The 17,172-nt window shown below is 35.8% G+C and overlaps 1 protein-coding gene across 1 annotated transcript in view; it reads left to right on the top strand.

Moving 5' to 3' along the window:
* Positions 1-14,185, top strand: part of LOC110668167 (protein ILITYHIA) — a 31,315-nt gene extending 17,130 nt beyond the window's left edge. Inside the window, exons 38-60 of the mRNA XM_058144433.1 lie at positions 40-118; positions 502-604; positions 686-856; positions 1,018-1,140; positions 1,225-1,338; positions 1,754-1,860; positions 1,938-1,989; positions 2,079-2,185; positions 2,321-2,380; positions 2,458-2,572; positions 2,753-2,863; positions 2,950-3,087; positions 3,157-3,279; positions 3,430-3,501; positions 4,455-4,567; positions 5,814-5,972; positions 6,204-6,300; positions 6,387-6,569; positions 11,793-11,987; positions 12,066-12,245; positions 12,327-12,459; positions 12,688-12,766; positions 13,748-14,185. Coding sequence (XP_058000416.1) covers positions 40-118; positions 502-604; positions 686-856; positions 1,018-1,140; positions 1,225-1,338; positions 1,754-1,860; positions 1,938-1,989; positions 2,079-2,185; positions 2,321-2,380; positions 2,458-2,572; positions 2,753-2,863; positions 2,950-3,087; positions 3,157-3,279; positions 3,430-3,501; positions 4,455-4,567; positions 5,814-5,972; positions 6,204-6,300; positions 6,387-6,569; positions 11,793-11,987; positions 12,066-12,245; positions 12,327-12,459; positions 12,688-12,766; positions 13,748-13,790 — 2,657 coding nt within the window. The 3' untranslated portion in view covers positions 13,791-14,185. The remainder of the gene's footprint in view (positions 1-39; positions 119-501; positions 605-685; positions 857-1,017; positions 1,141-1,224; positions 1,339-1,753; positions 1,861-1,937; positions 1,990-2,078; positions 2,186-2,320; positions 2,381-2,457; positions 2,573-2,752; positions 2,864-2,949; positions 3,088-3,156; positions 3,280-3,429; positions 3,502-4,454; positions 4,568-5,813; positions 5,973-6,203; positions 6,301-6,386; positions 6,570-11,792; positions 11,988-12,065; positions 12,246-12,326; positions 12,460-12,687; positions 12,767-13,747) is intronic.
* Positions 14,186-17,172: the final 2,987 nt, after the last annotated feature.

Below are 17,172 nucleotides of genomic sequence, written 5' to 3' on the forward strand. Positions count from 1 at the left end.
ATAGATTTTCTGATGTGGTGGACGCATATACCCATACAGGTCTTGCTGATGAGAATGAATCAGTGCGAGATGCAGCATTAGGTGCTGGACATGTCCTTGTCGAGCACTATGCAACAACGTAACACATGCTTCCAAACTTTACAGTCTTTTTTTTTCCTTGGTAGTAGTCTCAAAATATACTTTCTGTCCCTGGTGGTCGGACATTGAAAATATATTGACATTACTGAAAGGAGGTCTCATTTGAATTTGAATTTGATTGGATGAAGCAAAAATGTTGCTAATCACTTAAATAATATTTTTTTTATCAACTTTTGAATTTTTTAATAAAATGATTTCTTTTCTTTCTATTGGATCATTGAGAAATTTTTTGAAGACAATAAAATCCGGTCTTCCAAAGTTTTGGATATCTTCTGAATGTTTCTGAATATGTCTGATTATTGCCATGATAATGTAACTTTCTTCTATTGAATTCTACTACATTATCTTTTTTTTCATCTGCAGGTCCTTGCCTCTTCTCCTTCCAGCTGTTGAGGATGGCATTTTTAATGATAATTGGCGTATCCGACAAAGCTCTGTGGAATTATTGGGAGATCTCTTATTTAAGGTTTATACCACTTTATATTTTCAAGTTCTATGTAAATATTCTTATCAATAGCCTTTTGAGGTTACTTGTTTCAATGCCTAGGTTGCTGGAACTTCTGGAAAAGCTTTGCTTGAGGGTGGTAGTGATGATGAAGGTGCTAGCACAGAAGCACATGGGCGTGCAATTATTGAGGTTTTAGGAAGAGACAAGCGTAATGAAGTTCTTGCTGCACTATATATGGTTAGGACTGATGTGAGCTTATCCGTGCGTCAGGTAGTGGCCACTTCATTTATTTGTTCACTAATGTGAATGGTGTTGAAATGTGCATCTTGTACATTTGTTTGGTACATATAGTGAAAGCCCCAACCCCCCTCTTCTCTCTCTCTCTCTCTCTCTCTCTCTCTCTCTCTCTCTCTCTCTTCCTTTCTGTTCAGGCTGCCTTACATGTATGGAAAACTATCGTGGCAAATACTCCAAAGACTCTTAAAGAAATCATGCCAGTTTTGATGAATACCCTGATATCCTCCCTTGCTTCATCATCATCTGAAAGACGGCAGGTTTGTGTTTCCATCCATCTGCTTTGAAATTTTTAGATTTACTGTCCTTGGAAGTTTAAATCATTGAATTTGATTATGCTGTAGGTTGCTGGACGGTCATTGGGTGAACTTGTTCGGAAGCTTGGTGAAAGAGTACTTCCTTTGATAATCCCAATCTTATCCAAGGGGCTGAAGGATCCTGATGCTAGCAGAAGACAGGTAATATTTTACTATGCAACTAATATGTTTATGCCACGTTGTGCTCTTGAACAAAAATTATCTACAATTGTAGGTCTCCTACTCCTACATTCCTTGGTACTTTTACCTTTTTGATTATTAACTACTGTAAGACCCCAAGTTCTGGCCAGTGACATGTGGTGCATTTTTTACAAGAATGCACCATGATTACTATCATCTTTTGGGCAGCAGGCAGCCTCAGGAGATATTAACCATCAGGCTGTTATGAATTTTGTCTCAGGGTTGAACTGTAGCATGCAAGGAAATGAGCTTCTTTTTTTTTTTTTTTGGCTTTTGGGTCTTTGTTACGGGGACATTATCGTGGAGTTTCCTGGTTTAGAATAAACTGTATATATAGACACCCTGTTTGTACTTCTAATATTAAATGGCGTGATAGGGTGTATGCATTGGTCTGAGTGAAGTAATGGCAAGTGCTGGGAAGAGTCAGTTATTAAGTTTCATGGACGAGCTCATCCCCACTATTAGGACTGCCCTTTGTGATAGGTAATATGATTGGTTCTCTTAGTGTTTTCTCTACTGTTTTTATGAGAAATTTCAGTTCTCTTAATTTCTGTCAACAGCACTCCTGAGGTTCGTGAGTCTGCAGGCTTAGCGTTCAGCACTCTGTACAAGGTGCTCTTTTACTAGTCTCTGGTTTCATTTGATTCTGTTTAAATATCAATTTACAAGGTGAACAATCTTAAAGTTGCCATTTGAATCAGAGTGCTGGAATGCATGCAATTGATGAAATTGTTCCAACGCTTCTGCTTGCTCTGGAGGATGACGAGACCTCCGATACTGCTCTTGATGGCCTCAAACAAATTTTAAGGTAAAACTTGTGTAAGATATGTATTGTTAAATATGTGTGTCTATATATATATATATATATATATATATATATATATATATTTTATCTTGTATTTTTCCACGTGCTACATTGCTGCCCTTTTGTTCTCAATTTCAGTGTTAGGACTGCTGCTGTATTGCCTCATATTTTGCCCAAGCTGGTCCACCTTCCCCTCTCGTAAGTGTTTTTTCAACTGATTTGCTATAAAGTTCTCTTTTATACATTTTCTTATTGAAACTTGGGCATGTATGCAGTGCCTTCAATGCACATGCTCTAGGGGCATTAGCGGAGGTTGCGGGACCTGGGCTTAATGTTCATCTTGGTACTGTTCTCCCTGCGTTACTATCTGCAATGGGTGGCGAGGACAAGGTATGCAACTAGTATTCCAAGCTCAACTATTTTTCTTTTATTTTTTTAATTACAGATCTTGCTTATATGAGCACAAAATATCAATTTCCTCTAGGAATGAGTTCCTTTATATAGAAATCATCTTATTTGCTGTTTATTGTGTTAGATTACCTACTGCTTATGCCTTTATGGATCTTGCAGGATGTTCAAACTTTGGCAAAGCAGGCTGCAGAAACAGTGGTCTTGGTCATAGATGAGGAAGGTGTTGAGTATTTGATAGCGGAGCTTCTTAAAGGTGTTGGAGATAGCATGGTATGTTCTGCACATTGTTCTTAGTGTCAAGGCTTTTATCACTTTTTTTCCCCTTCTCACTCTGGTTTTTTACCTCATGGTGCTAGGCTTCTGTTAGGAGAAGTTCATCATATCTGATAGGATACTTCTTCAAAAACAGCAAGCTATATTTGGTTGATGAAGCTCCAAACATGATGTCTACACTGATTGTTTTGCTTAGCGATACAGATTCCACAACTGTTACGGTAGCAACCAAAATTTATTTAAGGTTCTTATATCATTCTATAGATTGTATTTAATGTTTATTTTGATAGGCTGCTTGGGAAGCCTTATCAAGGGTTGTTAGCTCAGTTCCTAAGGAGGTACTTCCTTCTTATATAAAAGTGGTGCGCGATGCTGTCTCCACATCCAGAGATAAAGAACGTAGGAAGAAGAAGGTTGGTGCTTGCCATTCTGCATGTTGATCATATAGGAATTATGATGTTTCTTTCTTACATATCTCAGTATGTGTATCAGTGTATGTAAGATGTTTATTTCCAACTTGTGATTGGTTAACTAACTAGGATCCTATTTTAATTAATTTGCAGGGAGGACCAGTTCTAATTCCTGGTTTCTGTCTTCCAAAGGCTCTTCAGCCTTTGCTTCCAATTTTTCTGCAAGTATGCATTTCTCTTATTATTATTATTATTATTATTATTATTATTATTATCATCATCATCATTGTTGGGTGTGTGTAATTTGTGGATATTAATAATCGATCTTGAAATGATCTATGTGATTTACTGGCTGCAACTCAGTTGAGGCATATGTTCTGAAAATTTTGACCCAGAACTGAATTCACTTTTTATAAATTATTAGAGCCAAATATTCTGTTTCTATTAGGGTTTGCTTTCAGTTCTGTCCTCTAGGACAAATTGCTCTTTCAAATTAAATTTCTTAACCGTTGCTGGAACTTCTAAGTCGAATGCAAGCTAACTGAGTTATGCAAACCAAGTTTGATCAGAATACTTAAAAAAAAAAAAAAAAAAGGCTCAAGATGAGCCAAAATCAAACAATTCCATAGTTTAGTCAAGCTAAGCCTGGATAATAGCATATTCATTTTGTCTCATCTCATTTTCATCCCCAACTGAGTACTATGTGCTAACATCATATTGTCTCTGCTTATGGAGTTCATTGACTCTTGCTCATACACTGATATTCTGCTCTTCTTTATGAGGTGGAATATAAACAGTGTTAACATTTTCAACTCAACAAGTTTCTGTCTGTGCTATCTTAATAAAAACTTTTTTTCCAGCACTTGCTAGCACACTTTATACATTCCATTCTCTCATGTCATTTTCTGAATATATTTGGAGTTTTGGTTCATGAGTTCTCTCTTTTTGCATTTTTAGTTTTATGGCCAACTTATCATGACATTGGTTACATGGGCTAAAATGGTTTCATTTTGAATACAATTCAGGGTTCTTTGGTCCTCGATAATTGTTTTAATCATTGTTGTATTTCTAATTTCTTGTTTCATTTTGTTTTGCATTTTTACTTTTGGCCTTCTGGGATGCGGAAAATGTTGTTTAAATGAGTAAGATCAGTTTCTAATATTTTGTTGCACTGTTAGGGCTTAATTAGCGGCTCTGCTGAATTAAGAGAGCAGGCAGCATTGGGCCTTGGGGAGCTTATTGAAGTAACCAGTGAACAAGCACTTAAGGAATTTGTCATCCCAGTCACAGGGTATGTACTATTGACTTTTATACTGTTTCACTGTTTGGAAGAGGGAAAAGTGGAAGGAAAATTAGAGAGCTAAATATAAGGGGAGAGGAGAGAGAGAATGTTAATATGAGGAAGAAAAAGTCGGGGAAAATGTTTAAAATTACATTTTTGACCTTGATGTTTTATAGTCCAAATTATGAAGGATAAATGAGTAAAATTATGAATTTTCCTTCTACTTGCTTTCCAATTTGGAGAGATTATATTTTGTATGCGTGTGGAAATTTGAATTCTTTTTTCTACTCACTTCCCTTCTAATCTTCCTTCCATTCCTCAAACAAGGTGAAATCAATCTCACCCTTTTTCCTCCCATCCTTTGTTTCCCTTCCTATATTTTCCCAGCTTCCCAAACATTTTTTAGGAAATGTAGTTTATAATTAGAACTAAATGTTGATACATTTGAAGTAAGGTGCTAGACAAGAGTAGCCTTTGCAGGAAAATGACTTGCTTGGCAACTCTTATTTTTTAAATAACTGTCCTTGTTCAATTTGAATATATATGCGAGTCCATAATTGTTGAGTGATGCTATTACATAAATTCAAACCCTTTGTGGTAATAGCTTCTGATACTACATTTTATCATATGTGCCACCATCCTGGAGATCTAGCACTAGTTTTGTATCAATCTCTTTTACCTTTTCTTTTAAAATGTACATTGAACTGATAAATTTCATATTTTTCCTATTAATCTGGTTGCAAATATAACTGAAACATAAAAACATGCTTCTTGCTTATTTGTAACTAAGCCAGTTGTTTAGGAACACATAGGAGTATGGCTACTAAGCATTGGTCTATGAAAGTAAAAAGACTTGCAAAAACATTGCATATGGATCATATTAAGCTACAACCTTGTAACAACTCTATGCTAGATTAAAAACTTTTGAGCATCTGAGTAACTTGAGCCTTTGATATAGGTACACCTTTGAGTAACTTGAGCCTTTGATATAGGTACACCTTTCTCAGCATCAATTGATCCTGTCTTTCATTACTTTAGTACTCTTCCTGAAAACAACTTCTTGTGGTGACAGTATCTCATGATTGTACACTAATGTATGAACAATTTTATATGTTTTTTTTTTTAATTATTCTGATTATTATTATTATTATTTTGTTCGAAGTAATTGTTGCACCAAGTCCTTGGGACAAATTTGAAAGCTTATATCTAGTACATTCCAATATTCAATGGAATCTTACATGATCTTTGATTACAGGCCTCTTATCCGGATCATAGGTGATCGTTTCCCTTGGCAAGTGAAGAGTGCCATTTTGTCTACCTTGAGCATCATAATAAGAAAAGGTGGATTGGCCCTGAAACCGTTTCTTCCCCAGCTTCAAACAACATTTATCAAGTGTCTGCAAGATAACACAAGGTAAGCGTGGAAAATGTAGATTTGATATTCTTTCAACTATTGAGCACACTAGCATATACTGTTGACAGTGTGTTTGTATGATTCGGTTTCTTTTGTTGTTTGGAAGATAGCTATAACACTCATGTGAAATCTATTTCGTGCCAAGCTTAACTTTCCATTTTCAATTTTCATATAAACCATATGGTTTCCTCTGTTATTTCTGCATGTTTATGAGATGTTCTCTACATGCAGGACGGTTCGTACAAGTGCCGCCCTTGCACTTGGGAAGCTTAGTGCACTTAGTTCTAGGGTTGATCCTCTAGTCAGTGACCTCCTGTCCAGTCTGCAGGTAGCACTTGTCATTTGCTTGCTATTTTGTAAATTCATATTGATCTTTAATGTGATTATGACAATGCTATAATTTTACTGTGTCAGGCATCGGATGCTGGTGTGCGGGAGGCTATCCTCATGGCTTTAAAAGGTGTCCTGAAGTATGCTGGGAAGAGTGTGAGCAGTGCTGTCAAAATTCGTGTTTATAGTCAACTGAACGATTTGGTTCATCATGATGATGACCAAGTTCGAATTTCTGCTGCTAGCATATTGGGTATCACATCACAGGTTTGCTTTTAATGTTCTTCTTGGTTTTCCTTATATTCTGGCAGTTTTGCCAAGCAGCTCTGGATTTTCCTTGGTTTGCATTTTGTAGAAAGAGATGATTCTCATTGATTTCAATTAATCTGTACATGGGTATATATATACAATTGATTCCTATAATTGTGTTCTACTAATTAGGAAAAAATCCTAAATAAGAAATCCTAAATAGGAATACAGAATACAAAATATACAGAGAAATAATATAGTGATTGACTTTCCATAACACTTCCCCTCAAGTTGGAGCATAGATGTTAATCATGCCTAACTTGTTACAAATGTAGTAAATCCTAGCTCCATTCAGAGCTTTTGTGAAAATATCTCCTAACTGCTCTCCAGTTTTGATGTGTCCTGTTGAGATGATCTGCTGTTGAATCTTTTCACGAATAAAGTGACAATCAATCTCAACATGCTTGGTCCGCTCATGAAACACCGGATTAGAAGCAATATGAAGAGCAGCTTGATTATCACACCACAATTTCGAAGGCAGGGAGGTTTTAAAACCTGTCTCATCTAGTAATTGAAGTATCCACATTACCTCACATACTGATTGTGCCATGGCTCTGTATTCGGATTCAACACTAGATCGAGAAACTACACTCTGCTTCTTGCTTCTCCAAGACACCAAATTTCCTCCAATAAAAACGCAATATCCAGTAGTTGACCTCCTGTCAACCTTAGATCCAGCCCAGTCGGCATCTGAAAAACATTCAACATTCAAATGCCCATGATTACCATATAGCAAACCTCTTCCTGGAGCGCCCTTCAGATAACACAAGATTTGTTCCAAGGCTTCCCAATGAGCAACAGTTGGGGAAGACATAAACTGACTTACCACACTAACGGCATAAGCAATGTCAGGACGAGTGACTGTAAGGTAGTTCAATTTTCCTACCAATCTCCTGTATCTCTCTGGATCTTCAAACAACTCACTATCCCCTGCTAACAATTGTAAAGTTGGAGTCATTGGTGCGCTACAAGGCTTAGCACCTAATTTTTCTGTCTCTGTCAATAGATCGAGGACATATTTTCTTTGAGACAAGAAAATACCCTTCTTACTTCTCATAACTTCGATACCCAAGAAATACTTTAACAATCCCAAGTCTTTGGTGAGTTTGGATGAAGGTTTTATGAGATGAAATACAGAGTCACTCCTGATGACAATGTCATCCACATAGACTACCAAGAGAATTAGACCACCTCGGTTGCCTATAAAATACCGAGTGATCACACTTACTCTTTTGCATACCAAATTCGAATCTCCCAAACCATGCCCTAGGACTTTGTTTCAAGCCATAAAGAGACTTCCGAAGCCTACAAACTTTACCCAACTCCCCCTGAGCAACAAACCCAGGTGGTTTCTCCATATACACCTCCTCCTGAAGATCACCATGAAGGAAAGTATTCTTGATATCCAATTGATGCAGGGGCCAATCATATATAGCTGCTAAAGAGATAAACAAGCGAATAGAAGTAAGTTTAGCTACAGGAGAAAAAATATCAGAGTAATCAACCCCATATGTCTGAGCATATCCTTTTGCTACAAGGCGTGCTTTTAACCTAGCCACAGAACCATCAGGATTTACCTCATCAGATATACCCATTTGCAACCAATAGCTTTCTTACCAGTGGGCAAAGGCAATAGTTCCCATGTACCATTAGCATCTAAAGCCTCAATTTCCTCTTTCATAGCATCACACCAGCCAGGATGAGACAATGCCTCATCAATAGTATTAGGGATAGGAACAGAGTCTTAAAAAAGTAACAAAACACCGAGAACAAGAAGACAATTGATTATAAGAAACAAAAGAAGAGATAGGGTAAGTACATGAACGTTTACTTTTACGAAGAGCAATGGGTAAGTCTAGATCAGAATCATGATCGGATCTCCCAACGAAGTATGGTGGAGGATGAATCTCTGGAATAAACATGAACAACGGGAGGTCGAGTAGGTCTAGAGACACAAGGAACAGGCTGTGGGAGAGTACTAGACATTGGTTGGATAGTATATATTAAGAGATCATCCTCCTCCCCCTGACTCTCATACACAGATGATGGAGGAAAAAATGGAGTGGACTCAAAAAATGTGACATCTGCAGAAACAAGATAACGATTAAGAGTAGGAGAGAAACAACGATATCATTTTTGGAGCCGGGAGTACCCAAGGAAGACACATTTGAGAGATTTTGGATCCAATTTAGTAACCTGTGGACGAACATCACGCACAAAACAGGTACAACCAAAAATACGGGGTTCAATAGGGAACAAAGATTTTGTAGGAAATAAAGAAGTAAAAGGAATATCCCCAATATGGACACAACACGCCATACGATTGATAAAAAAACATGCCGTAGAAACTGCATCCGCCCAAAAGTGTTTAGGTACTTTCATATGAAAAAGAAGAGCACGAGTTACTTCAAGAAGATGACGATTTTTTCTTTCGGCCACGCCATTTTGGGATGGGGTATCCACACAGGAAGACTGATGAAGAATGCCATTTTGTGTCATATAAGGTTGAAATTGTGCTGAAAAGTATTCCTTGGCATTGTTACTTCTTAATATGCGCACAGAAATATTAAATTGAGTTTTGATTTCATTACAAAAGGCACAAAAGATAGAAAACAACTCAGAACGATTCTTCATTAAATATAACCAGGTAACACGAGAGTAATCATCAACAAAAGTAACAAAATAACGAAATCCAGTTTTAGATGTAACAAGGACCCCAAACATCGAATGAACTAACTCAAAAGGAGATGAAGCCCGTTTATTGACTCTAGACACGTAAGGCAAACGATGATGTTTTGCAACCGACACGACTCACATTCTAGTCTTGATAAACAAAATTGAGGATGAGCTTTTTCATGGTAGACAAAGAAGGATGACCCAATCTACAATGAGCTTCAAGAGGTGTTAAGGAGTAAACAAGCTACATGATTTTCAGAATGTAGAGATTACGACTCGCGTCCTCTACCAATCGTAAGATCCTCAAACAAACGAAAAAAGGAAACAGAATAATTTAAGGTACGAGTAAGTTTACTAAAGTAGATTAAAAGAGAATTTTGGTAGACACAAAGCAGAAGACAAAGAAATTGAACCCATAACACAAGAAGTAGAACCATCACTAAAGTAATGAGAGGAAGTGAGATTAGACAAAAGCAGATAGAAGACTAGAATTACCTGTCATGTGATTTGTCGCACCAGAATCAATAACCCATTTGGATGAAGAAGACACAAGGCATGTAGTGGATTTACGACTCTAGGCTTTAGAGATGCCTGATACTGAGAAAATTGTGCAAAATCCTCTGCAGATACCAAAATAGTTTTCTCAGAGGAAGATATTATAGAATTCTCTGCTGCCATATTGCCATCTGTGATCGCTGATTTTTTCTCTGAAGTTGCGGACAATTATATTTTGTATGGCTAGGCTCATGGCAATAATAACAAATGACTCCTCTTGAGTCCTGATTAGAACTAGCCTCTCCATTACGTTGATTACTTCTATTGCCTGTAATTCCTCCTCTACTTTCTCTTCTATTACCCTGTTGTCCATTTGGATTGCGGCTAATAAGAGTACTACTGGCAGACTGTGAAGATTGAGCACTCTCTGTACGAAGGACCCGTGTGAACGTTTCATGCAAAGAGGAAATCTCAGAACTGGAGAGGATCTGAGATTTAGCAGTCTCATACTCAAGGAAGGCTGCAAGAAAACTCATAACCACTTGCTCGAACTTTCACATCGTGATTAAAAGGCAACAATACATTAAGTTCCTCATATACCCGCTTAAAATCCATAAAATAAGCCGTGAGAGATTTATCCTCTTTAGAATGGCTTACAAACATCATAAATACGGAGATATTCCCTTTACAGAAAATCTAAGTAATCCATCAATTCCTTAACAAATTCACAGTGATTAATTAAACTAATTACCTCACTATGAATCGAGTTCTGAAGCTGCAAAAACAACCGAGTATCCTCCCTTAGCCAAGTTTGTCGTGTATCATCAGTGGGTGGATCTTTAGTAAGGTGATCATCCTTATCAATGCTACGCAAATAGACCCTATCTTACTCCACCTGTAATTCGAACCATTAAGTTTGTGTTCTGTGATCTTAGTCATCACCGGAATCACATCAGAAATAACATTCTTATTGTCTGCCATTTGTTGAGACAAAGAAAACTAACCGAAACGCTAATCCAAAGTGCTTATAGCAGCAAAATAACCCAAAATCACAAATCAAGCAAATACCAAAATAGGATCTGAGAGCCAAACCTAAGAAGTCCTTTAATGGTTATACTGGATCAAGCAACAGCACACAGTGGTGGAATGAGGGGGTTGAGACGACGCCGGCGATGTTGATCGGGGCTGAAAGGCGGCCAAGGTCTCTCCTGGGCTGGGTAGTGAGAACAAATAGTCACCCTAAATTGATGACCTGCTTTGATACTATGTAGAAAGAGATGATTCTCATTGATTTCAATTAATCTGTACATGGGTATATATATACAATTGATTCTCATTAATTGTGTTCTACTAATTAGGAAGAAATCCTAAATAGGAATACAGAATACAAAATATATAGAGAAATAATATAGTGATTGACTTTCCATAACACATTTTAACAGTTGGTAGTGATTAACTTGTCATGGTCCTGTAATTGTGATCATCGCTACTAGTACTAGGCCTGCTATTGGTTTGAAGCTTAGGTCTGCAAATGAACTAGACCTAGTTAAGTGTTTAGAGTTGACAAGCCAGGTTGGCTCAGTGTGGGACATTGTTGGCTGGATCGATGATATGGCCTTTGAGATAGTAAAACCCTTCCACCACCACCACCTCCTCCAAAACTGAACTAAAAATTAAAAAAAAAAATGATATGGTGCTTGTTTAATTCACCTTGAGTAATGGTGGTAAATTTAAGTTGTGAAAGTGTCAAGTATAGCTAAAGAGTGGATTATTGCTTTCAATGACAATGTATTCTGAGTTCTGATTTACAAGTGAGTGGAATTGCATAATAACCTTAATATGTCATATGAGCTTTAATTGCAGCATTGTTGGCTGTGGTGCAGTGGCAAAGGTGGGGTTGTCAGTACATATGCTCAGCATTAGCAACCTTTTCCTTGTCAATAAATTCAGTTCTATGTGCTGCACTATATTTTATTTTTGCGCACTTTATTTGAACTTATTATTTCACAGTACATGGAAGCTGCTCAACTCATTGACCTGCTTCAGCAACTCTCAAATTTGGCTTCTTCTTCGAGCTGGGTTTCTAGGCATGGTGCAGTACTCACTATCTCGTCCTTGCTAAGGCACAATCCTTCCTCTGTTATTACTTCTGCAGAATTCCCATCTTTGGTAGACTGCCTTAAGGATGGCTTGCAAGATGAGAAGGTATTTGCGGCTCTGATGGTTAAATTTTATGCCTTTATATTACCGGTTTCTGAAATCACACTTGCTTCTGTAAATTAGTTCCCTCTTCGTGAAACTTCAACCAAGGCATTAGGAAGGCTGCTTCTTCATCAAATTCAAAGGGATCCTTCAAAAACCTCTGCATACACGGATCTCATTTCATCTATAGTGTCAGCTTTGCGTGATGACTCCAGTGAAGTCAGAAGAAGAGCATTATCTGCTCTAAAAATTGTTGCAAAAGTATGTACTTGTTGCTTTGTGCCCCATCGTGTAATTATTGGAGAATGTCTAGGCACTTGAACTTGGAAAATTTTATTGCAGGCTAGTCCTTCATCTATTATGGCCTATGTTTCTATTATTGGCCCTGCACTCGCTGAATGTTTGAAGGACAGTAGTACTCCAGTGAGGCTAGCAGCAGAAAGATGTGCCCTGCACACCTTCCAGTTGACAAAGGGTATTTTTCTTCTTTGGATTTTATTATTCATTTATTATTATTGTTATTATTATTATTATCGTTTTGTTTTCCTAAGAATAAATTTAATACAGATTTCCTATCTATATCTTTCACCATTTAATTCAGCCATTGCACTGAATCAGCGCAATCCCCAGTTTGGGACCTGTACTTGCTTTTTTCCGTTGGGAATTAGTGAAACCAGCGAGTTGTCATATTCATGTTTTTCAGGTGCAGAAAATGTTCAGGCTGCTCAAAAGTTTATCACGGGCTTGGATGCAAGACGGCTTTCAAAGTTCCCTGAACATAGGTAATCCAATTGAACATTTACTGTTGTTCTGGACATCAGTTGCTTTGAACTTCTGTGCTGCGCTGGATATACCTATTCTATTTGTACAAGCGTGAGATATTTCTTTGTCTCCCATTAAATCATGCTTTCCTGCATATAATATTCTTTTGCATTATAAATTTATGGGAGCTGATTCACTCTTTTTTTTCTTATACATGTGATGTGTTATATGTATATGGATGTGATGTGTTACATGTGCATTTGCGTCCTTTCCTGTATATGTTTGAGATGATGCTGCCTTATGTGGGATTTGAGTACATAGACTTGTGCAGGAGAAATCCCAAATCATCTTGCAATGTGAATTTTCCCCTTTATATAATGAGGAAAATTATGTGGAGCACATGATTTGTTGGTTCAGTGAAATTATAGAAAGAAAAGAATGTAGAGAGAGACTGTATTCCAGTTTAGGAGGGAGGACATTTGCAATGTCTACATGTGAAAGTGAAAAAATAACTAGAGAGACATAAAGATGCTTAATGGGTAGGATAGACATGAGTGAACGATGATGGCATGGCTCTTGCTTTACAAACTAAATGACCATGCGTGTTAGCTGATGTTGTGTATCAATACAACTGTAGTCAAAATTCTGTAGGCGAGCTTACAGAATGATGGCATGTATTAGCTAATGATCTTAGCACAATATTAGTCAAAAAACACCATATATTTTAGCTGATGATCTTAATGTAATAGCATCCGCCAGGATAGCTTGTGGCACTGCTCTCTCCTACATCATTTATGAAGATCAACTCCTAATATATTCCTTTTTTTCCGAAAAAAATAAAAAGATGTACATGCTATTATAAGCACATTTTATGTCCGTTTTCCTTTACTCTCCCATGCTTGTCCTTGTTGGACTAAATTTCCACATTTGTTGGTTTTGGTTGATCACTATGTATGGTCTCAATATGTTGTTTATGATGATTGTTGGCTGTGAAAATGCAGTGATGACAGCGAAGATAGCGAAGAAGAATTGACAAGTGGCTGAAAAGTTGGTTGTTGATCCATTTTTGTTTTTGTATTGTTCAACTGTGCAAGAAATATGATCATGAAGCTCACGGCCAATAATTTTGCATCATCTATATTTATAGGGAGTATAGTCATACACACACACGTGTCAGGAAACAGGTTTGACACCCAAATTTTCAAACTTGGGTTTCGTTTCAATGCTTCTATAATTGTTACAGTTTTGGAAGAGGATCATGTGTAGATAAAAGTACACATATAGCTCTCATTTTTGTTAAACTTCTGCAATTGCCATTAGAAAATATGAGAAGTGTATTGCTACGAAGTTGTCTTTATTGGATACATACAAAGATGTCCGTTGTTGCAATTTATGTTCAAATTCAATGGTACTTGGTCATTTGCTTGATCATTTGGTTCCTTCCTTGACCACATTTTTTATTAAAAAGTTGTGAACTCGGAGAGTGTTGAAGATTGTCAGTAAGGTTCGATTGTTAAGTATGGGGTTGCCTCTACCAAAATCATTTAAGCCAATTGGGTTAAGCTCTCCATTACTTATATTCTCTTTTATTTTTTTTGGTAGCTAACCAAATATGGAACTGCCACAAAAATTACTCTGTAAATGGTCATGTGCAATAGTAGGAACTGTATGACGTTTGAGCTGCTCTTAAAATGTTAATTAGAAGCTATTAAAAATTAATTTTAATATTATATTTGATATATTTTAGTAATAATAAAAGTTCCAAAAGAATTCAACAACTTCAAACTATATATATATATATATATATATATTCAAAAGTATGTAGTTTCAACCCCAATGACAAATAGGCTCGGTTATTGAGACGAAACCTGTGGGTTCTCAATTGGGACTGGCTAACTGCTTGGTCAATGGATGCTTAAGACCTGGGCAATTCCTAATCCCTATGTGCTTGGAAATGGTTCTTTATGTTATTCTCTCTGAGAATAGAACCTAATTGATTGTCACACGTCTCCTTTTTGAGAGCTGACATTTCTTCTTGCGGGACACATTGAGAAAAGACTCTCAACCTTCTTTTTAAATTTGTAAATTTGGAATATGATTTTGAAATTTTAGTAATGTACTTAAAAATCTCAGTTGAATCTTGTTATTAAACTTTTGGTTGTTTAATTAAATGGTAGAACGTGCTGAGCAATTCTTCAAGGTTCAATAAGATTATTCCACTCATTATTTTGTAAGTTTCATAAAATTCAAGCATGGTTTGTTTAAGAAATTTCCCTTTATTTAAACGCATCGTCATAGCAGGGATTATATATATATATATATATGTTGGAGATTATTTCTGGGGAATTTTATTGGACATACTCAGATTGAAAATCCCATTATCATTTTCAATTCAATTTTTAGTGGTTGGTAACTTGGTGTTTCATGGTCAATGTAATCGGCTGTTTTTCTTTGGCAATTGAATGAGAGACATCCAGTTAGGTGATAGCATAATAAATATTTATCAACAAGTCACTGTTTGAGCCAAACTCTTGCCTTAGAAGCCAGTACAAACACTCTCACTCTGCAATCTCCTCTCCTTCAATAATACTCTCTCTTTACGCTGCAAAAAGTAAAATACATCCCAATACAGCCGCACCCACAATTGCCTCTGCCGCCCATATGACTATTCCCATGTTAGTCCATTCATCCCCTTTAAAGGGTAGAGAAATAGATGTAGGCAAGTTCAAGTCGTTTGCCTACTGTAGCTCAGTTCCGTTAATTAATGGCGGAACTCAAACCTGTGATAAGTGTTAGGTTTGAATCTCCCAATCCTCAATCCCCTATGCCTTGAAAAAAAAATCAAGTCATTTTATCCCCCATCAATTGATCGTAAATTTTTACTATTGTGAAAGAATTATTAAAAAGGAAAGAGACTATTTCCTATTAAGTAACTCATATGGGTTTATTTAGCCTTCTTCAGAAAAGATATAAATTAAAGGTACTGATGAAAAGGAATGGAATTACCTAGGATTGGCTCCACATTACTTGCAAGAGGTTATTCTTCTGTTCTTCCGTGTTTCTTAGCATTGAAGCTAGTTAGATCAATCAACAAGTATTAAGTGCAATAGTAAAGTTTATTATACTTTTAAAGGGAGAAGTTAAGTTTGATCATCGGAAAAGATATTGTTAAAAGAGATAGACAATAATTTCAAAGAAATTAATATTTTACAAATCATAAAACGAATATAGATATATATTCTAGCATATGAAAAAAAAAGAAAAAAAAAGCTAACTAGATCAAAGCAGTATCCCTTTGGGTTGAATTCAATTCCATTAAATCCTTTATGTAAACTGAAGATACAACAGTTCTTTAGTCGCCCTCAACCTTTTGAGGCTTTACACCTAAAATAAGGCAGGAATTCCGTTTTGATTTATGTCTATGAAACAACTAGTTATTAAATGGAACGGAACTGCCTTCATTATGACTTTGCATGCCACCTCTTTTATGGGTTCTTATCAACCAACATATTCTAGCCAAATTTATTTGTTATTAGAAAATTATTATTTAGTTGATATATTTTAAAAAGGATAATATTTAATTTAGTTTTTATATTCTCTTTCCGTTAAACTTTTCAATTTCTCTATTAAAATTTTTGCTAGTCAATTAATTTTAATTGAAAATAATAATAATTTCAATTATTATTATTTTGTTAGTAAAAAAAATGATTTTTTTTTTACAAACTATAATTTATAGATGATTGTGCCATATAAATGATCATAAGCAAATAATTAACTTTTTCATAAATCTTCCAAAAAATTATAGACAGTCATTGAATACTACAATGGTAAATAACGTAAACAATTAATTTGATACAATGATTAATTCATTATCATATATAAATTATTCAATTTTTTTAATTAAAATTTTAAATAAGAGGCTGCTCCCCCAATCTATAATCAGGACATACTCCAACTTCATTGAGAAATTACATAGGAATAGTTGTAAGTATTTTACAATAAAATTATGATTGTTGTTAAAAAATAGTTATTGATAATAATAATTATTCCTGAAAAAATTTTTAATGATAACAATAATTGTTTATATTATTACTGTATATTAACTTTATAAAGAATAAAATTAATGTTGCAGCAAAATTTTTATTGTTAATTTTACAGCTAATTGAAAAAAAAAAAGTTTTGGAAAGATGTTGGGCAAAAAAAATGCCAAGTGGGAACACAAAGCACAGAAAAAACACCAATTGAGTGGTACTTGGAGTTCAAAAAAAGGAAAAACAAGGGAATGGAGAGACTGGGAAGGAAAGAAAGCTGACAAGCCATAGCTCTATAGCTAAAGCAATAATAAATTTAATATTACTGATAATAATAGTTAAATAAATAAATAGAATATTAATGGCAAAGTTGTAAGATGGCAGATAACACATTG

Source organism: Hevea brasiliensis, chromosome 3 (genome assembly GCF_030052815.1).
Source record: "Hevea brasiliensis isolate MT/VB/25A 57/8 chromosome 3, ASM3005281v1, whole genome shotgun sequence".
NCBI lineage: Eukaryota > Viridiplantae > Streptophyta > Magnoliopsida > Malpighiales > Euphorbiaceae > Hevea > Hevea brasiliensis.